The sequence below is a fragment of the Myxine glutinosa genome, chromosome 14 (assembly GCF_964187855.1).
Source record: "Myxine glutinosa chromosome 14, kmMyxGlut1.1, whole genome shotgun sequence".
NCBI lineage: Eukaryota > Metazoa > Chordata > Myxini > Myxiniformes > Myxinidae > Myxine > Myxine glutinosa.
The window spans coordinates 43,238,888-43,261,016 of NC_136274.1; the positions used below are offsets into that span (position 1 = coordinate 43,238,888).

The 22,129-nt window shown below is 46.2% G+C and overlaps 1 protein-coding gene across 1 annotated transcript in view; it reads right to left on the bottom strand.

Annotated features, from left to right (window-relative positions):
- The window catches only part of LOC144888865 (uncharacterized), a 42,594-nt gene extending 27,204 nt beyond the window's left edge, over positions 1 to 15,390 (bottom strand). The window contains exons 1-3 of the mRNA XM_078768430.1: positions 15,372 to 15,390; positions 15,070 to 15,228; positions 14,794 to 14,870 (exon numbers count right to left, since the gene is read on the bottom strand). Coding sequence (XP_078624556.1) covers positions 14,794 to 14,870; positions 15,070 to 15,191 — 199 coding nt within the window. The 5' untranslated portion in view covers positions 15,192 to 15,228; positions 15,372 to 15,390. The remainder of the gene's footprint in view (positions 1 to 14,793; positions 14,871 to 15,069; positions 15,229 to 15,371) is intronic.
- Between the last annotated feature and the right edge of the window lie 6,739 nt (positions 15,391 to 22,129).

Below are 22,129 nucleotides of genomic sequence, written 5' to 3' on the forward strand. Positions count from 1 at the left end.
ATTCGTACTATGCTAGGCCAATTAATGGAAGGGACAGGAACGGTCAAATAAGAGGAAGAACACGATTTATTATCATGTACAAGGATCAGGAGACACAGAGCAGGCACTTAAACAATATTAACTAATTCCCAGACAAAGGGCCCAATCACTCACATGGGGAAATGGAAGAAGAGCAGGTTCGTGCGCCAAACGCGCCTTGCTGTCGGTCGCTCCCGGACAGTTCACTCGGCGTGGCCCTCTGGCGGTCACGGCATGTATGCAGGGAAAATGCAGGCAGGAGGAGATTGTGCGTCTGTGGCCCGGAACGGGTCGTCTTCATAAGCGCGATTTATACAGCCGCAGAGCGCAGGGCACAGGACACGGGGAGAGTTCGTGTACAACGAGGCTATAACATCAGTTCAATTCAGTGCTTTAACTTGTTCAGGGGCTGGGTGACTCTCTCTCCTCGTCTCTCGTTCTGACGCGTTCAGCTCTGACGAACTCCCACGAACTCTCACAGCTCTCTCCTCTGCTTCGTTCTCACCCGTTCTCGCGTTCTGACCTCTCGTGCATTCTCTCTCCTGTTCTCCTTAATGGGCTCGGGGCAGGGCAGGGCCTTATATGGCACCTCCCCGATCTTACCCGAATGTTCCAAGCCCCCCGCCTCTTGCCGCCGTTGCGAGCCACTCCCCTCGAGCTCTGACTAGCAGCTCGCTGCTTACCGGCCACTCCCTCCTGCAGCTCCTCCCTTCGGCCTTGCCAGAATTGTTCAGGCCGAGCACATGGCATTCCAGCCTAATCAAGGCCTACTCACTGGCCTACTCAACGCAAAACTAACACAGGAAAGGAGACTACCTTACATTTACTAAGAAATAACTATACTACAGCAAGGCTACATGTTGTGGTGCATCCACCTACGAGGGGGGTCCTCCTTTATTCTCAAAACCGCACATATATATATATATATATATATATTTATATGAAGACCAGAAAAGCACAGGGCCGAGAACACTGCCTTGGGGAACTCCAACCTGAACAGGAAGGGGAGATGAGAGAAAACCATTCAGGGCCACACGTTGACTACGACCAGAGAGGAATCAAATTATAATCAATATATATATATATTGTTGTGGTTTTGAGAATAAAGGCAACCCCCCTTTAGTTAGTTGCACCACAGCATGTCGCCTCGATTAGCCAGTTATTTCTTATTAAATGTGAAGTATAGTCTCCTTCCCAGTGTTAGTATACGTAGAGGCAGGTAAAGTAAGGGTAGGCCTCATTGGAGCTTGGAATGCCATGTGGTGGGCCTAGGGCAAGTTGAGCATGCCCGAGGGAGGAGCTAAATGGGAGTGGCCAATAATGGTGGCCAATGAGAGCTAAAGGGGAGTGGCCAGCAGCAAGTGGCCAATGAGAACTAAGGGGAGTGACTGATGAGGGACTATCACGACACGTGACCCCCGGCGGCCAGTGGAGGCCTTTGGAACATTCTGGTGGGACTCCGGGGGTTATAAAACCCGGCCCGGACCCCCGAACTCTCTCTGCCCCCGCTCTCTCTAGCCCAGGACTCTCTGCCCCCGCTCTCTCTAGCCCAGGACTCTCTTCCCCTGCTCTCTCTAGCCCAGGACTCTCTGCCCCCGCTCTCTCTAGCCCAGGCCTCTCTGCCCCCGCTCTCTCTTGGCCCTGGACTCTGATGATCTCTGGATTCTGGACGCTCCCTGGATTCGCTCTCTCTCTCTCTGGCCCGACGATCTCCCTGCCTGGACTCCCTGCACGTGCGCTTTGCCTCGCTGGCTTTGGGACACGCTGCGTGGATTCCCGTTCGTGCACGACTGAGGCCGACGTCCCTGCCGCGAACATCCTCGGGGGGGAAACGCCCAACGAGCCATCCAGGGCGAACTGCACCAAGCGGCCGCACTTTGTGCGCGTCCCCTTCTTCCTCCCCTTCCCCGAAAGAGTCAGAGGGCCCTTGTCTGGGCAAAGTAAGTAAGGTGGCTAAGATTATCTTCTGTGTCCCTTTTCTATCACCATTGTACATTTGTGAATACATCTGTGCTTTGTTTCCAACTTGGCCGTTTTCGTCCCTTCACCATTGGCCTCGCATTGCACGAGTTAAAACCGCTCGATCGGGTTCATAGTAATTAACGGCACGAGTTACGCGACACGCAAACCGCTCAGCGTTAAAGACCAACGTGACTCGTGTGAGGTCCAGCCCCTGTCCTCGCGGCGGCGTGTGTATCGAAGGTACTCGGGTTGTGACCGGAAACCCTTCCACGCGCTAGCTGCGGGTTTGGCGGCTGGAATTGCTCAGCAATCCGCCCCACGAGTGTCGAGTGGGTAGCGGCCTCGTGGACTCGAAGCTCGAGGGGGAGCAGGGCTTAATCTCCCCTCAGTACGTCGATGGGCTCGAGATCCGCAACAGTATATATATATATACGTATATATATATATATATATATATATATATATATATATATATATTGTTGCGGTTCTGAGAATGTAAATATAACATCAATAAAGGTTAAAGGTTTGCCCCCATAGTTGGTCCACATCAACACGTAGGCCACCTTAGAACATTAGTTATGTCATAGTATATGTGAGAATAAGGCCATTTCCAATAGTGATACCTGCGTTGTGTAAAAGAAATAAGCTTAGGTCCCGTTCATTTTGCCTCCACCCTCCAAATCTACCTCGGTGGGCAGCAGCCATCCCGCGCCCTGATTTGGGCGTTCACTGCTGGCAAGGGTTTTCGCTCGAAACCAGCCAAAGGACACGAGGTAGGCCTGAGAGAGGGTGGAGCCGGCATTGAGGTCGGGGAGCGGCAGCAAGACGGTGAGAGCCAACAACCAACCAGGGCTCGGGTGAAATGGCGTGAGGGGCGTGGTAAGAGCGCGGCTGGCAAATTCCAGAGGGTTCGCTGGGCGGCGCTATATAAATGCGCACACAAAGCCCTTCGAGAGGACTTATGCGACGTGATGGTGCTAAAAAGGACTTATGCAAAGAGAGGAGAAGGGAAAGGCACTCATGGCAGTTGAGCTGGAGAGGACGGGAGCCAAGCGCGAACCAAGCGAGAAGCCATTGGGAGGACTGACACGGAGCAGTCACGTGGTAACAGCACTAGAGGACCGGCGTGTGCATGACAGTCTCGAGGCATTGAGGAGAAGCGCATTAAGAAGCGCGTTCGAGCTGTCCGATTATAATGTACGCGGCTGAGCCGCGAGTGTAACCGCCAGCCAGCCAACCTTTCGCCCGCATTCTGCCCTGTAATAGTCCGCTCCGCGTAAACGACATGAGGAGAGTTCCTGGCCGCTGCCGCCTGACCATCTGCTTCACGGCACGAGTCGGGGACCGGAGTGAGCTGCCTGGACGCCATCATCCCCGGACCATCAACCCAACCTTCTACATCCCTGTGTGAGTGTGTCTGAGAGTGAAACAGGCCCGTGTCCTGGGATAAGTTAAGACTGTATAAGCTTCACTGTGTCTTCTTCTTCTCCTTCCTGTACAAATTGCAATGAACCAATTGTTATTCCTTGCTTCTTCCTAATTCGACCGTATCAGTCTTTTCCTCCATTGGGTAAGCGTGGCACGATTCGGAACCGCTCAGATCGGGTTTAGTTCCTGATAACAGCTCGGATCACAGCTCGCTATCGCTCGGCGTTTCCACTACAACCGTGATTTGGGCGGGGTTATTTCCTTGCTTCCTGGGAGGCGTTGGTAATTAGGTATTAGGTATTAGGTATTAGGAATTCGGCCTATGACCCTACCCAACGCTGACCGGAAGGAACGTCATCGCCCCGGATCACGTCAGCTAGAAAAAGACAAGGGGATTAATTCCCCCTTGGTAAGGGGAAAAGCCGACATTGAGATCCGCAACAATATATATATATATATATATATCAGTCATTATGCACCCCCCAGAATTTCCATGTTTTAAACGTTTCCCAGTGTGTACCCTGGTTAGAATAGGTACACCGTATCCCTGCGTGTCGTAAGAGACGACTAAGAGGGTTGGCGTCAGGAAGGGCATCCGGCCATAAAAACATTGCCTCAAAAAGAGAACCATGACAATTACAAGTACATATGGGCAGGGTACAGCCCAAAGTGGAAATCGGGTTCTGAGGTTTGGGACATGGAATGTAGGGACAATGACAGGGAGATCAGGAGAAGTGGTGGAAGTATTGGTCAGAAGAAGAGTGGACATATGTTGTGTGCAAGAGATGAGATGGAAGGGAAGTGGTGTGAGAATGGTGAAGGGTAGGCAGGGACAGAAATACAAGTTTGTGTGGCAAGGGTGCCTGGAGGGTGTGAATGGTGTTGGTGTCCTGTTTTCTGAGGAGTTTGTAGACAGTGTGGTGAGTGTGACTAGAGTGAGTGATAGGTTGATGATGGTGAAAATGATGATTGGAAAACTCTTGGTGAACGTCATCTCGGGATATGCTCCGCAGGTTGGTCGAAGTGATGAAGAGAAGGACAAGTTCTGGTGTGCGATAGAGAAGCTGATGGAAAACGTGAAAGATGAGGAAGTTGTTGTGGTGGGAGGAGACCTAAATTGACATGTTGGAAGGAGTATGGATGGTTTTGAGGGAGTTCCTGGGGGTTACGGATATGGTGTGAGAAATGGAGGACATATATATATATATATATATATATATATATATATTTAAGAAAGAGGAAGTAAATTTAAAAAAGAAACAGGACAAACACACGGACTCAAATGCAATACCCTCTCCTCTGGCGAGGGTACAAGGTACTAATTAGAGTAGTTTAAGATCACGTATCGACTGAATTTAGGAGAGGATAATATGAGATGGCAGTGACTTTTAAAGACTGGGTTGTAGATCAGGTTTTGATGATTATGAAGTGGCAAATTCCAAAGTTAAAAGAAGGACAAAGGAGAGTACAGGTGGCGTGGCTGTGCAGCTGATGCAATTCCCTCTGTAGGTTCGGGCAAGGATTTGTAATTTCTTCAGGGTGCCGGCGATAACTCGCCTACTCTTCGCGAAGTACACCGTGGGATCTTTAATGTCCACTGAGCAAGGGACGGCACACACATTGATCGAATCTCCCCGCATGTGACACATCGGGATGACAGTTGATAGCTGGGACGGGATTCAAACCCAGGCTAGACAGCTTAGAGGCAAATTTGTGCACCTCAAGCCCATCCTGCTAGCCCTTGGGCATACTGACGAGGAATGGGGTTTTTCAGTGATTGACACATGCAATCTGTTGCACAGGTGTTGTGCTAGAAGAGTGCAAGGCCAGAGCAAGGGATCTGCACGTTAATTTCAGGAGCCCAAGCCCAAACATGGAGAAGCATATTACATAACCCAAAAGTGGTCATTTCAAGACAATAAGGCAGTTATGCCCAGCAACTCTACCTTTTTATGTACAAGAAGCATTCACAAATTATCAGACCAGGTTTCTGATAAAGCGAAACAGACAGGGGTGAAACATAACCTCTGAACACGTCCGGTGACGTGGGTAAGAATAAAAGTTTCTCCTCTAACCACAACCATATTTATGCTGAAAAGGGGAAAAAAACAACCGTTGGTGTTCTTGGTAATTATTGCATCTGGTTCCGAGAGCTCTTTGAAAGTCCTACATAATTGACGTAGGTATGACGTAGTTTTCCTACGATAAAGGTACAACAATGTTTTCGTGAAAATAACTTGGATGAGGGATGAGGGAGACATGTCCACAACAAAATGGCCACTTTCCCTAATGGTGCGAAAGAGAACGTCTGTTCTGTAATTTAGCGGAGCAGACTTGGGGCCTCTTCGTGGGTTCGTTAGACATTGATGAACTGCCATGTGTACGGAAGTTATCCCTAGAGAACGATAGACAAAGGAGACGCCAGTTTCCTTTGTTACATAATTTCCCTAACTAGTGCGTGTTTGGATTGTGTTGCTTAACTTGGAGGAAATGCACAACGGATCAGGCGCACGGAAACTTTCTACCTGAAATTAAGACGGCTCAAAGATTTAAGAGGTAATTATAGAAATCCCTATTTCCAGCTGGAAGAAGACACAATCAACTAAAATTAATTATGAAGCAATGTCAAATATACCTGAGCATGCTAGGTTTAGCATTTTTAACACGACCAGTGTCTGCTCAACGTGTGTCCACGTGATAACGTTTCTTCTGGATGCTTTTGCTTTTTTGCTTCCCGAATGCAGCTGCGCAGCTCCTAGGATTTCATGATGCCATGGAGATGTCCTTGTCAACCGGATTTGCATATCCAGTTCAAAAAGGCCTTTCAACTGCAAGGGGGTGGACTTGTTCCAAGTTGAGCGTGGTCAAGCTTTTCCACAACGCGTAATCGTTTTTTTGTGGAATTAGCATGTTTTGTGGAACTTTTCCTTGCTTTCGACGAAAAACAGGAAGCTGTGTCATAGTTGGCATTTTTACCATCAGTATTCCATGATGCACGACACAAAACGATGACTAACCATTGTTAGACCAAAGTGCTGTATTTTCCTTGTTATTGGTTTGTTATCTCTTCTTTCCCTGGGTTCTGGGTTGGCAGGATCACCTAAAGGAACGCCCACTCACCTCTAAGCTGTCTAGTCTGGGTTTGAACCCCCTACCCAGCTATAAACTGTATAAGACAGAGTTGTTCTTATTGTACAGCCCCGGAGAGTTATTTCGAACAAGTTCGCGGCATAGAGAGAACCGATCCATCTCGAAGAGCGACCCAGAGATCCCCAACATCTAGGATGGTGTACCCCCACCTTCACGAAGGCAGGGCCACGACAGAGTTGGACAGAGTTGGACAGAGTTGGACAGAGTTGGACAGAGTTGGACAGAGTTGGACAGAGTTGGACAGAGTTTCACAGAGTTTCACAGAGTTGCACAGAGTTGGAAAGAGTTGGAAAGAGTTGGAAAGTGATGGAGAGTGTTAGAGAGTGTTAGAGAGTGTTCGAGAGTGTTGGACAGAGTTGGACAGAGATGGACAGAGATGGACAGAGATGGACAGAGTTGGAGGGTGTTGGAGAGTGTTGGAGAGTGTTGGACAGAGTTGGACAGAGTTGGACAGAGTTGGAGGGTGTTGGAGGGTGTTAGAGGGTGTTGGAGGGTGTTGGAGGGTGTTGGACAGAGCTGGACAGAGTTCGACAGAGTTCGAGAGTGTTGGACAGATCTGGACAGAGCTGGACAGAGTTGGACAGAGTTGGACAGAGTTTGACAGAGTTGGAGAGTGTTGGAGAGTGAGAGACAGAGAGACAGAGAGAAAGGGCCATTCCATGGGGACCAATTGGCACTCTGACAATGACCGCACTGCTCTGACGAATCCGGGTAGCAAGGGTTAGGGTTAGAGGTAGCAAGATTTGGCCCCCGACTTGTATTGGGCGGTACAATCACCACGAAGAGGCATCCCCGATAGTTGTAAAGACAGGGTGATTCATCAAGGTGTGTGCGGTCCATCGGATGGACATGAAACTGGGCGCCCCGCCTTCCAACACTCGGTGGACATTACAGATCCCGCAGTGTACTTCGTGAAGAGTAGGTGACTATTTAACAAATTCTAAACATGAACAAATCAACATGAAAAAATTCCAAATTTGTGCCCTAAACATACAGAGTGCATTGCATCAGCAACACAGCCACGCCCCCAGCCAATGATGCTACTTGCAGTCATGTCCTGCATGCGAACTAGGGACTGGGTTCCTGGAACAACCTTCCAAAATAGAAATCTGTCATTCCTCAAAAGATGATAGAAATCTGTTAAGATTTTCATCGTAAACTTTTATTTTGTAAATGGCGCAAAATTGAGCTCGCACGTCATCCAGGTATTTACGGAGCCCATTCCATGGCACATTGCAGTGTCGGCAAGACCTGTGGTGGAAGGCCAGTAGGTGACAATTGTGTTTTATTTGTCCAGGTAGAGATTTTGTATTGTTCCTCGAGGTTTGATAACGTCCCATTTTAATCTCTACTTGGTGGCCGTATCTTCAAGGAAAGCTTGAGTTTACTCGCATAATGCCATCGATGCCTCCTTTATCGTGAGCAACAAGCAGATTCCTCAAACAAGCGAATCTTTGCCCTCTATCAATTCCAAATGCATTTCACATTTTTCTGTTGAACGCATTATCTCCACTTCACATATCAAACATGGTTTCCACTTGTCGAATGCCACCGAAGGTTCCTGCAGATATATTATCTCGGCAGTTCTAGAAAACGCATTTTGTGGCGTACAGATGGCCATTTCCGCTACTGCAAAAACTCCAAAGTATTTTCCCGTAAAGCACAAATTCAGGACAATTTTTTTCAATATTATAAGTTTTTACACACGACGCAACCACAAAGTAAAACCTGACACCACGTGTAGAACAGACTAAGCAAATCTCTATGTAAAATGAAGATCTATTCTTGCTGGTGAAGGCCACTGTCTGCATCGGCAAGCAGGTACGAGTAGAAAGGTGGATGGAATCGTTAGGACTTTGATTAAGGTATGCTATCCGCCATGGGAAGCAAGAAGAAGCTGAGGTTTCGAGCGTTAACATTTCCTCTGAGCAAAACCTTTGTGGTTAGTTAATAACTCGGTGTCATAATGTTTGGAGCATCCGCTCTGTCTCAGCTGTCTGCGGTTCAAGTTTAAAAAATGGTCCGTGATGCTTCCTTGGTTGACGGTCGGCATTTACAGGATGGAGCATGCCCAAACCCCTTTGGTTGGCAACCACGAGGAAGCGGAGATGTATTCTTAATTCCACACTTAGTGCAGAGGGAAAAGTGATGTCATAAAGATGGCGTCACCAGTACCCAGAGTGCTTTGGGGAGTGACGTCACTTCCCCTATAAGGTTATGGCTGTGTTTGTCTGAAAGCAAGTCCTGTGTTATCTCATGTATTTGTCGTACATGTGTGTGGATGATTTGTGTTGCAGCTCCTCCACAAGCCTTCGATCCTGTAGGAAAAGTAATATGGTTGCCTTCAGCCGCATATGATCCCACAAACTGTAGGAAGCTATTCCATGGTCTTTTCTCTTAAGCTACCACCATACCCGCTTCCTTTTTATTTCGAAATTGAACAATGCCATATAAATCTGATAAAGACTCGATATTTATATTGTAAACCTTATGCCCTAGTTATTATAATCAATTAATCTCTGTACAAGAGAAATTATAGTGAAGTCGATGGCGCACCATTGCAAATCCCCAGGCTTTTTAAAAATATTTTTTATTTATTTATTTTGGTGTACAAGATCGAGGCTCGTGAAAGAGCTAACATTAATCACACAACAAGTCAAACCGACACAAACCGACACATACAACACAAAATAAGGGGAGCGGTAGACAAGATGGGGAGAGAGTGGGGAAGGACACAAACACAACATTTGAGAGCAGGGACATCGAGAGAACTGTGGGAGGGAGAGGGCTTGGGGGGAGGTGGGAGAGGTATAAAACATATGGACACTGCAAGGACTTCCAGGAAAGAAGTTGGAATTTCGAAAAAGTGTATCTGGGGTGAATTAGCGGGGGTAGAAAAGATCAAGGTTTTGGATGGGGGAAGATAAGAGATGGTGGTGAACAGCTGTTTTAAAGACCTGGAGGGAGGAGTGGGGTTGCAGAGAGTGGGGGAGTTTGTTCCAGAGGTGGGAGGAAAGGGGAATGAAAGAGTGAAGGTGAGCAGAGAGCCTAGATTTTGGCAGTTTAACCATAAGAGGGTTGCTGGCAGATCTTGTGCGACCTGTAGGAATATTTGGGGGACAGAGCACAGAGAGAGCTGGGGGAGCAAGGCCGGAGAGGAGTCGGCAGAAGACAGAAAGACCACCAACCTGCCTGCGGTGAGTGAGTGAAAGGCCCTCGGAGTTAGCTTCATCGCAGGAGATTCTAATAATTCTGAAAGTTTTGGCTTCAACAGCGTGAAGCCGAGCTAGGTGTGAGGCGAGAGCACCGGCCCAGAGGGGGGAACAGTATTCCATTGAGCTGCGGATGAAAGCCTTGTATGTGGTGAGGAGCTCAGGTGTGCCAAGGAAGGACTTCACACGACGGAGGATGCCCAGTCGGCGACTGGCTTTGGAGGCCAGCTTGGAAATGTGGTTTTCCCAAGAAAGATCATGGCAGATAGTGAGACCCAAAAGCTTGAGCGACAGAACTTCTTGGAGAGGATTGTTGAGAAAGTAGATAGGAGGGTTTTCCAGTCGGTCTTTTCGGAGAGACATAGTAAGAGTGTGAGATTTGTCAGGATTGAAAGACATGTTCCACTTGTTTGACCAGTCTGTGATTTTCTCCAGGTCTGCAGAGTGTGAGGAGGCTGCAGAGAGAGAGAGTGGAGTCATCAGCAAAGAGATAGAGAGGATTTTCCAGAGAGTCGGAGAGATCATTCATGAAGACCAGAAAAAGCACAGGGCCCAGAACACTGCCTTGGGGAACTCCAGCCAGAACAGGCAGGGGCGATGAGAGAAATCCATTCAGGGCCACACGTTGACTACGACAAGAGAGGAAGTCCGCAAGCGTGGAGATTTCCATGGATACCATAGGAGGAGAGTTTGGTGAGCAGAGCTGGGTGCCAGACCGTATCAAAGGCATGCGATATGTCAAGGGAGACAGCTCTGATTTCCTGTTTGGCATTGAGGACCTCCATCCATTGTTGAGACAGCAGAAGCAACATGTCCAGAGTAGAATGACCTGGTCTGAATCCAAATTGATGATCGGAGATCAAGCCATTGGAGAAGAGGAAGGATTTGATATCCGAAGCAATGATGAATTCCATGACTTTGCTGATAATTGGGAGCAGGCTGATTGGTCTGTAGTTGCAAGGATCTGTTTATGTATCTTTTTTGTGTAAAGCGGTCATGTTTGCTGATTTCCAAGATGCTGGCAGATGACCTTGAGAAAAAGAGAGGGTGAAAAGAACAGAGAGAGGGTGAGATAGAGCGGCAGAGCAGGATTTTAGGACCCTTGGGCTGATGCCGTCTGGTCCAGTTGCAGAATCAGAGTCGAGGTTTGACAAAAACTTTTCCACCTTGTCAGGAGAGAAGGACACAGAGTCCAGGAGCAGTTGGGTTCGACTGGTAAGGTGGGAACAGAGAGAGATGGGTTTGGGACACAAGATTTTGAGGCAAACACAGAGTGGAGGGATTCGGCTTTGTCACGTGCGGTGTCAACTGTGTAGCCATTTGAGGTGAGGGAGTGGATGGAGGGGGAACAAACACCAGAAACTGATTCGACCAGATGCCACCAGGATTTGGAGGAAGGAGACAGGTTTGAGAGTTCAATCTTGAGTGTGGAGAGATAGTGCTTCCTGGCACTCCTGAGGGTAGACACACACTTGTTTCGAGCTTGGTGGAAGGAACTGAGATTGCCTTCAGTTGGATTAGCCTTCCAAGAGGCAAAGGCAAGTTGTTTCAGGGCAACTGCCTCACCACAAGATTCAGTGTACCATGGACGGGAGGAAGGGTAAGACAACTGAAGACGAGATGGGATAAATAAACATGGGGAGGGGGGAGGGGATCTAAAGCAAATTTCCTATCTATCTAAACTTTCTATCTAAAGCAAATTTGAAAGATGACAAAAAGTTCCACCAGGAATGACCTAATATCAAATTTTTAATTTAAAAATTTTTCCCCCCATTTTGACCCCTTTGTCGCTTAGTCGCCACCCCCTGGGGAATGAACCGAAAGTCAAATTCAAAACATCTTTGCATACTTACTGCACCCTGCAATGTTGATTGCATATAAAAAAAATTCATTTAAAAAATGCTTTAAAATGTGCGTGTATTTGACCTTTTGACCTTGACCCAAAGGGCGGGGCCAAAATGACACTGATCATGCACCTTCGTGGCATAATGGTGATCATAACTACCAAGTTCGGGGAATTCTGTCCAATTGCTTAGGATAGGATAGCGTGACGGATGGACAGGCGGGCAGACAGACAGACGGAGCCAATTACAATATCTCCGTTTAATTTTTTTTTTTTCAAAAGTGTGGGGATAATAAACAGCACCTGAGTTGTTTGGTCTTATTAGTTGAACATGAAGAAGCTTAACATGAAGTCTTATTAGTCACATGTAACTGCATTTCTCTCATGCACACTTTGTAGCATATTTAACTCTGGCAAGTGTCAAGGCATGTGCATCTGTTACTGTTCCAGGTAATACACCTGGATGTACAATTGTGTATTTTAAAAAATCCAACAGGTATTCAATGTCAGAGAGATTCACGCTTTCAGTTAAACAGTACCATGATCATAATTACATGACTTTTGTGCAAGTTTCTCACTCATAGTGAGTGTCAGTTTGTTACAACATACACTACATGACCAGAAGTATGTGGACACCCCTTCTAATTAGTGGATTTGGCTGTTTCAGCCACACCCATTGCTGACAGGTATATATAATCAAGCACACAGCCATGCAATCTCCATAGACAAACATTGGCAGTAGAATGGGCCGTACTGAAGAGCTCAGTGACATAAACTCATAAATTTTCATCTGATTGACCTGAAATTTTAAGAATTTGCATATTGGGTCACTGAATTGGTTCACCAATCAAAAGATAGAAGCTTCTTGTTTTTGTTTTTTTTAGATCAAAAGGTCAAAGGTCAAGGTTGCATAAAATCATCAATTTTTATCGAATTGACCTGAAATTTTAAGAATTAGCATTTTGGGTCACAGAATTGGTTCACCAATCAAAAGCTAGAAGCTGATTTTTTTTTTTTTTTTAGATCTAAGGCTCAAAGATGAAGGCTGTATAAAATCATCAATTTTCATTTTGTAATTTTAAAAAATCGTTTTCGTTATTTAGAGCATACAGAAGAAGAAGAAGAAGACTTCTAAATACAAACGGCACGGACGGGCTTGCATTTTCTGATGCTTTGTAGTCGCAATTGCTTTTCAGAGCTCAAAGCAAGAACAACAATTAATTTTACAATTATTTTTCAGTATGTTATACAAGGTAATCCAAGGAAGCAGACAGGAATGATACGAGTTATTGAAACATGTCCGGTACAGGCTTTTCTTGGGGTTTTTAAAAAATATCAAAATTACAGTTAATACAGGAAAATATGACTGTTTGGGGGCACAATGACTCAATTCCCAGAATGATACAATCGACACCGAACAAACTATGAATCCGCAGCTTTGTGAGTTCTCCACCTGATTGTGAAGTTATTTTCCTTGTTGATTCTGCTGTGTTACACAATGGTGAAGCACAATTGCTATTATTAAACGAGGTGCAAGTCAGCTGATACTACCTCTCGATTTGTCCAAGGCCGAGCGAAGCGATGTCGAGGGCGTTTATTCCTAATACGTGAAACGCCCTGCAACCCATGCTTACAGAAACCAGATTTTTTTTTTTGGAACGCCGGCCGCATTTTCATCCAATCACCATGTAACTTGATTATAACCATTCTCCATGGGTAGGCGCTCCGATGTTGAAAGTTTGATGTCAATCGCTCAAGCGCTTGTGGAGAAACCAAATTTAAAAGTGAATAAAGGTGAAAAAGTGAAGGCCTCGGCCAATGATAGTTGAAAAAAAAAAAGTGAGGACCTCGGCCAATGATAGTTGAAAAAAAAAAGTGAGGACCTTGGCCAATGATAGTTGAAAAAAAAAAAGTGAGGACCTCGGCCAATGATAGTTGAAAAAAAAAAGTGAAGGCCTCGGCCAATGATAGTTGAAAAAAAAAAGTGAGGACCTCGGCCAATGATAGTTGAAAAAAAAAAGTGAGGACCTCGGCCAATGATATTTGAAAAAAAAAAGTGAAGGCCTCGGTCAATGATAGTTGAAAAAAAAAAGTGAGGGCCTCGGCATAACATGGTCAATGATGGTTGTGGACTCCTATTACGAATTAACAGTTATACTCTTTACTATAGTAGTGATTATCCTTTAGGAGGGGGAAATACTTCATAATGTGGAGAATACTTTAGCAAAGTCAAAGCTATACAACCCTAATCGCCCTAAAAAGAAAAAAAGGGGCACATGCATCTCCAAAAGGTCCAAAATAAATTCTACATTTTTAAAGCTAATGGAGAAACTTGTGCTTGTAATTAAAAAATCTAGGAAAATGATATGAGGAATTAGAATGCACATTCTTATTGTTGAGTTTAATCAATTAAAATACCGAATGATAAGTAAAAAGTGCGTCAAATATGACTGGTCGGAACAGGTTATTTAACAGTGCGGCCTCGTGAGCGTGCCACAAAGTCTGAAGCCTTGGCCTAGTGTCAGGTGTACTTATATCTTCTTTATTTATTAGACATCATACGGATGTAAATGGTGTACCCCGGTTTGTACCCCGGTATCCCGGTGTGTACCCCGGTTTAGAATAGGTACACCGTATCCCTGCGCATCGTAAGAGGCGACTAAGGGTTGGCGTCAGGAAGGGCATCCGGCCATAAAAACATTGCCTCAAACAGGGAACCACGATTGTCATGGGGCCCGCTAACCCCTGTTCTAGCGGGGAAAAATGGCTTTAAAACGATCATTCATTCATTGATTCATATACGGATGTAAATGAACACTCGTTTTACTCTGCGCACATTGCACATCACGTGCAGTGAATTTCACCTCCCTGCGCCTTGTATTTATTATTATAATTTTAAAAATGCTTCTGTACACCACCCTTTGAGGTTGCTGTGCAAGCCACCGTCTACAATTCTAATAGAAGAGAAACAATTACTCTTTTATGGAAAATGCTTTTCGAGTTCGTTTTATCCTCAAAAATGGATCATGGTGAACAGATATTCGTGTTAAAAAATTGGCCTTTAAAAATTACCCTTGTGAAGGGGGGACAGACATCTGTACAAACACGCAAACTGACATTGTGTTTTACACGGTATATGGTGAACACAACAATGTCGTAACACGGTCGTGATAAACTCACCTCGGCTTTCCAGATAGTAAGGGGATACAATGAGAATAACAAGAACTTGGTAAAATATCAACCTCATCTTGCGCTCGCTGGATGGTGCAAACAACAGGATGGGGGTTAAACATAATAACCACAACAATGATGAACTATCTCCATATTAATGCCTCAAGGTAACTGTTTATAAAGATACCAGAATTTCATAATTTGTATATTGTAATTCAGGCAGATTTGCTCACAAAGCAATTACTTAACTTTTTATAAAAGAATTGAGTCTTTCGAAGTGCTCACCAATCTTCCTTTTTTCCTTCCGCTCTGTACCACAGTTGTGTTCTTTTCTTGGGAGTAACTCTGTATATGTAGTAGTCACGAAAAGTTGCCTCGCACTTCGGAAACAAACTTCCTGAACGCATCGTTCACTCGGGCTGGTTTGTAAACCGCATTGGAAATCTGGAAATCACAGATTAATAATAAGCTTTGTGGAACTTCTTGCTCTTTGCAATTATTCACACAGATTCACACATATAGGTTGATAAATTAACAGAGTATATAAGTTATTACTTCAATTGTAGAAGGAATAAAAGCACGTTTACCTCCATTAGTTGATTGCTGTTTATGAAACATCATAATGGAACTTCAATCTATTCTTGTTCGAGGACAATAAATGTAGTCGAAGCTGTTGCATCTGTATGACGTCACAACTTAAAAAAATAAAACGTAGTCGAGGCTTATGGAAGAGCTCGTACTACTATAATTAATGAATGGACCAGGATGCAAGATAGAGGGAGACTTGGACTAACAATAGGTGTGGGAAAGAATGGGGTTCAGGAGAGGATGCACGGGGTGGACAAGATGGAAACATAAGGAAACACCGTAAGGAAACATATATTATAACACCTTTTTCTTCTTCTTCTTTAAAAGGCTGCTTTCGACTTGCTCACCAAATATATTCATCCCCAAAAAAAATTCCATCTCCTATAGTGCCTTTTTTCTACATTCCCTAAACTCTCCTGCACTCCATCCTCCATCCAGCGTCCTTAAACGTATTTTTAACTCGAAGGTCACAAGAAACTCATTTTGCAATAAATGTTCGTTTCCCATTAATCGTACACTTTCTAAAATCCAATCTCACCCCTCCCCTCCAAATCTTCCCCATAACCCCTCCCCTCCAAATCTTCCCCATCACCCCTCCCCTCCAAATCTTCCCCATCACCCATCCCTTTCAAATCTCCCCCCTTTCCCCTCCTCTCCTAATCCTCCCCATCACCCATCCCTTTCAAATCTTCCCCCTTGCCCCCTCCCTCCTAAACTACCCCCTCACCCCTCCCCTCCAAGACTCCCCCTTGCCCCTCCCCTCCTAGACTCCTCCCTCACCCCTCCCCTCCAAATCTCCCCCATATCCCATCCCTTTCAAATCCCTCCCCTTGTCCCTTCCCTCCCAAACTCCCCCCTCGCCCCTCCCCTTCAAATCTCCCCACCCTCATTTCTTCTCAATTTCCCTCCTCTCACTCCCCCTCCTCAAAGCGTCCTCCCCGCTTCTTCCCCCTTCCAACTCTCACCTCCATCTCCCCCAACCTTCTGCCTCGCTCTTTCCCCTCCTCAAATAACACCTCATTGTGCCTCACCCAATCACCATCAAACCTTTTGTCCGCCCCATCCTTCCCTTTCTCCGAGCTATTCTGAAATCTCTGACACACCTTCAACAGCTCTCCCTACCTCTTCCACCTCTTCCACATCTTACCCTACCCCTCCTCCCCCCTGTTCTGTATCCGATGCTCCCCCTTCTTCTTCATTAACGGTATGGACCTCAAACATCCGGGGCCTTCGCTCAAACTTAACTGATCTCTCCATACAGGTTGCTTCTGTCAAACCAGACGTGATCTGCTTAACAGAAACTTTCCTCCTTCATGATGTCTCTGATTCCTTAGTATCTCTCCTGGGTTACTCCCTCCTCCGGTATGATAGACCTGAGCCTCGTCCTGGAGGTGGGGTTGCTATCTTTATCAAAAACTCTCTTCCTCACTCGCCCTGCACTGCACTCTCTCCACCTCACCCCCAGGAATACCTCTGGCTACGGCTTCCCCTTCGCTCCCACCTCTTGTTCATATGTGTGTTGTACCGTCCACCAAACAGTGATGACTCCATCTACATCTCGCTGTCTGATAATATGGACCAACTTCTATCGACTCATCCCAACTCTCTCTTCCTCATATGTGGTGATTTCAACTGTCACCATGCCAGTTGGCTGGGTGTGGGTACCTCTCTCACCAGCCATGGCTCCTCAGCAAAGGACTTCTGCGACTCACTAGGACTGACACAATCTGTCAATTTCCCGACCCGGATCTCAGTCAACGGAGCATCTTCTCTTCTGGACTTGGTTATGACGAACTTCCCTGAAAATGTCTGCTGCTCTTCTTCTGCTCCAATCGGATCATCTGATCATGTCCTTGTTAAAGTGGACATCTCTCTGACCATTCTCAGGGAGCCTGCTCAGCGTCGACGAGTCTGGCATTTCACTCAGGCCAACTGGCACGGTCTTCAAGCAGCCATCAATCATCTGGACTGGTCTCCCATCTCTACCACCTCTGACATCAACTCTTCCTGGGAATTCTTCCAAAGTAAATTGCTCTCTCTCATGCACAGATTTATCCCATCTCGTCTTCAGTTGTCATACTCTTCCTCCCGTCCATGGTACACGGATTCTTGTGGTGAGGCTGTTGCCCAGAAACAACTTGCCTTCGTCTCCTGGAAAGCAAATCCAACGGAAGGAAATCTCATTTCCTTTCACAAAGCCAGAAACAAGTGTGTGTCCACCCTCAGGAGAGCCAGGAAACAATATCTCTCCGTTCTCAAGACCGAACTCTCTTATCTGTCTCCCTCTTCCAAATCCTGGTGGCGTCTGGTCAAATCCGTTTCTGGTGTTTGTTCCCCCTCCACCCCCTCCCTTACCTCAAACGGCTACACAGCTGACTCTGCACATGAAAAAGCTGAATGCCTCAACTCTGTGTTTGCCTCTAAATCTTATGTCCCAAACCCATCCCTCTCTGTACCCACCATACCCAGTCGTACCCAGCTGCTCCTGGACTCCGTGTCCTTTCCTCCTGACAAGGTGGAAAAGTTTCTGTCAACCCTCGACTCTGATTCTGCAACTGGACCCGACGGCATCAGCCCACGGGTCCTAAAATCGTGCTCTGCTGCTCTATCTCACCCTCTCTCTGTTCTCTCCACCCTCTCTTTTGCTCAAGGTCAACTGCCATCTGCTTGGAAATCAGCCAACATCACCGCTTTGCACAAAAAAGGTGCAAAAACAGATCCTAGCAACTACAGACCAATCAGCCTTCTCCCAATTATCAGCAAAGTCATGGAATCCATCATTGCTTCGGATATGAAATCTTTCCTCTTCTCCAATGGCTTGATCTCTGATCATCAATTTGGTTTCAGACCAGGTCACTCTACTCTGGACATGCTGCTTCTGCTGTCTCAACAATGGATGGAGGTCTTCAATGCCAAACAGGAAATTAGAGCTGTCTCCCTCGACATATCACGTGCCTTCGATACGGTCTGGCACCCCGCTCTGCTCACCAAACGCTCCTCCTTTGGTATCCATGGAAATCTCCACGCATGGCTGGCAGACTGCCTCTCTAGTCGTCGTCAACGTGTGGCCCTGAGTGGGTTTCTCTCATCTCCTCTTCCTGTTCAGGCTGGAGTTCCCCAAGGCAGTGTTCTTGGCCCTGTGCTTTTTCTGGTCTTCATCAATGATCTCTCTGACTCTCTTGAAAATCCTCTCTATCTCTTTGCTGATGACTCCACTCTCTGCCACTCCATTCCTCTTCCCTCAGATCGGCAGTCTGCAGCCTCCTCACTCTCTGAAGACTTGGACAAAATCACAGACTGGTCAAACAAGTGGAACATGTCTTTCAATCCTGACAAATCTCACACTCTTACTATGTCTCTCCGAAAAGATCGACTGGACAACCCTCCCATCTACTTTCTCAACAATCCTCTCCAAGAAGTTCTGTCGCTCAAGCTTTTGGGTCTCACTATCTGCCATGATCTTTCTTGGGAAAACCACATTTCCAAGCTGGCCTCCAAAGCCAGTCGCCGACTGGGCATCCTCTATCGTACGAAGTCCTTCCTCGGCACACCTGAGCTCCTCACCACATACAAGGCTTTCATCCACAGCTCAATGGAATACTGTTCTCCCCCTATGGGCCGGTGTTCCTGCCTCACACCTAGCTCGGCTTCACGCTGTTGAAACCAAAGCTTTCAGAATTATTGGAATCTCCCGTGATGAAGCTATCTCTGAGGGCCTTTCACTCACTCACCGCAGGCAGGTAGGTGGTCTTTCTGTCTTCTACCGACTGCTCTCCGGCCTTGCACCCCCAGCTCTCTCTGTGCTCTGTCCCCCAAATATTCCTACAGGTCGCACAAGATCTGCCAGCAACCCTCTGATGGTTAAACTGCCGAAATCTCGGCTCTCTGCTCACCTTCACTCTCTCATTCCTCTTTGCTCCCGCCTCTGGAACAAACTTCCTCACTCCCTTCAATCCCACTCCTCCCTCCAGGTCTTTAAAACAGCTGTTCACCACCATCTCTTATCTTCCCCCATCCAAAACCTTGATCTTTTCTACCCCCGTTAATTCACCCCAGATCCACCTTGTTTGAAATTCCAACTTCTTTCCTGGAAGTCCTGGCAGTGTCCATATGTTTTATACCTCTCCCACCCCCCACCCTTCCCATGCCCCCTCCCAAAGCCCTCGCCCTCTCTCAGATCTCTCGATGTCTCCATGTCTCTCGGTCCCTGCTCTCAAATGTTGTGTTTGTGTCCTTCCCCCTCTCTCCCCATCTTGTCTACCGCTCCCGATGTTATATGTTTTATGTGTCGGTTTGTCTTTCTGTGTGATTAATGTTCGCTCTTTCACGAGCCTCGATCTTGTATACAAAAAAAAAACAAAAAAAAAACACCAATGGAAAACTGGCAATTTGTCAGGAGGAGGAATTGGGGCGGGCTTGAAAGGGCAGGGGCTAATGAGGGTAGAAAAGGTCGTGGTTTTGGATGAGCCAAATGATTTTGGATGACCTCAAATTATGTGTTCATGGCCTCCCACCTCTGGCGTTTATCAAATTAGGACTTCTTATGGACTAGACGCAAGCAATCGACTCCATAGAAGGGATTTGATTTTGGTTCGATCAGGTAACCAATTCTAACCAGGTAATCAATTTTTCCACCCAAGCCTATTTCAGACCCAGTCATTCTACCTTGGGCATGCTGCAGCTTCTACTCTCCCAACAACAGATGGAAGCCCTCACTCTCAGACATGAGATCAGCGCCGTCTCTCTGGACATATTTCGAGCATTTGATACATTCTGGCATCCTATCTTAATATCCAAACTCTCTGCTTTTAGCATCCAAGGCCACCTCCACTCATGGATAACTGACTTCCTTTACTCCAGTTGTCAGGATGTAGCTCTTAACGGGCTCTTCTCATCTCCGCTCCCTGTGAAGGCTGGAGTGCCCCAAAGCAGTGCCTTTGGCCCAGTATTATCCCTCATCTTCATCAATGATCTTTCTGATTTCCCGAATTATCCTGCCCATCTCTTTGCTGATGCTTCTACCCTCTGCCATATAATTTGTCATCCATCAGACAAGCAGACAGCAGCCTCGTGTCTCTGCAGGCCTTGATAGAATCAGGAGATGGTCAAACACTTGGAATATGTCTTTCAACAGCAACCAATCCCACATACTCACCGTGTCTCCTGAAAGGACCGCAAACCCTCCCACCTACATCCTTAACAAACCGCTTGACAAGGTTAAGTCGCTCAAACTTTTGGGCCTCATCATCAGCCATGATTTTACTTCGGGAGACCATATTTACAAGATCAGCCACCGACTGGGCATCCTTCATTGTGCAAGGACTTTCCATTGCCATTCGGAAGTTTCGATAACGTACAAGGCCTTCATTCGCAGCTTGATGGCGTACGGCTCTCCTCTTTGGGTTGGCACCCCTGCCTCACACCAAGGTGCCCTTCTTCATGTCGTGGAATTTAAATTCTCAAAATAATTGGGATCTCCTGCGACGAAGCTGAGTGTCTCGGCCTGTTACTTTTGCATCGCAGACCGGTTGGTGGCCTTTCTGTATTATAGCACCTCCTTTTTTTTTTTTTTGGTTCCCCCTTTCCACTTTGTTCCCTTCCATTCTGCTCTAGATCTTCCACAGGCCTCGATCATGTGCACAATAAATAAAGAAATAACAGCAAAATATTTTGAAATCAAGGAAATTTGGGATGAAGATTCCAGGTTATTATTTTGAACCAATTGCTGTTTAAACAAATGAAGCCACATTAAAGTGGGTAGAATAGGTGTTTGCAAGAGAGGAAGTGAAGAAGGAGAGCTCACATGAGTTACTGTAGGAACACCTGACCACAGCTTCCTCATCTCTCAGCAAATAGTTATCAAACCATCTGTGGTTGGTCTGACATGCTGTATGCTATCCGCCGACCATATCTGTATGTTGTCCGCATACAGTAATTCAAATTGAAATCTTTTTAAAATGTTGTACATTACTGAGCAGCACTTGAAAGTAATTGGTATGATCATGGCGGAGACCTTGTGTGTTGCACGTCGAATTGAAAATGTAACTTTGAAATGCAGGTCTTCCACTTTTTTAAAAAATAAATAAATAAAAGCATTTTGGGCCTTAGAATTTGCAGTGCATTATGTTTACTCAGAATTTGTATTTCCTCCTGCCTCTTGTTTGTTCCTCGTTATCCTCCCAGATAGTTATCCTCCCCCACATTCGAAACATATTTGCAAAGTCGATGGACAAGGCTCAGGTCTTGCTGAGAGTGAACTGCCCAATATAACACGCTGATATGTTTGGTAAACAATCCTTTTCGTTTGTGTAGCTGGTGGATGAGTGAGGGGTGGTAGGTGTGGGGTGTGGATTGGAGGTGTGCGAGTCGAGGTGGGGTGAAGTGGGAGGATAGTGTTAGGGGTAGGGTGTGATGGGTTGTTGGTCTGTTGGGAGGGATTGGGCATGCGGGGGGAGGGATTTCGGGTGTGTGGGTAGTGGTGAGTGGAGTTAGCGTTAATAAAGGAAGGTTAGTGGTGAGAGTTGAGAAGGTAGAGGAGGGAGAGGTATTTGCATTGATGTAAGGATTATTTATATCATAAGACAGCTGTTTGGGTGTCTGTGTGTGTGTTGCCATTGTTCTCAGCGATGGCTGAACTGATCTTAAACTTTCAGAGGTTCATCAGTGAGTGCCGGGGAGTGTTTTAGTAAAAAAAACAAAAACAAATTTTTTAAAAAGAAATTTAAAAAAAAAAAGTTGGATTAAAAAAAATCTCTCT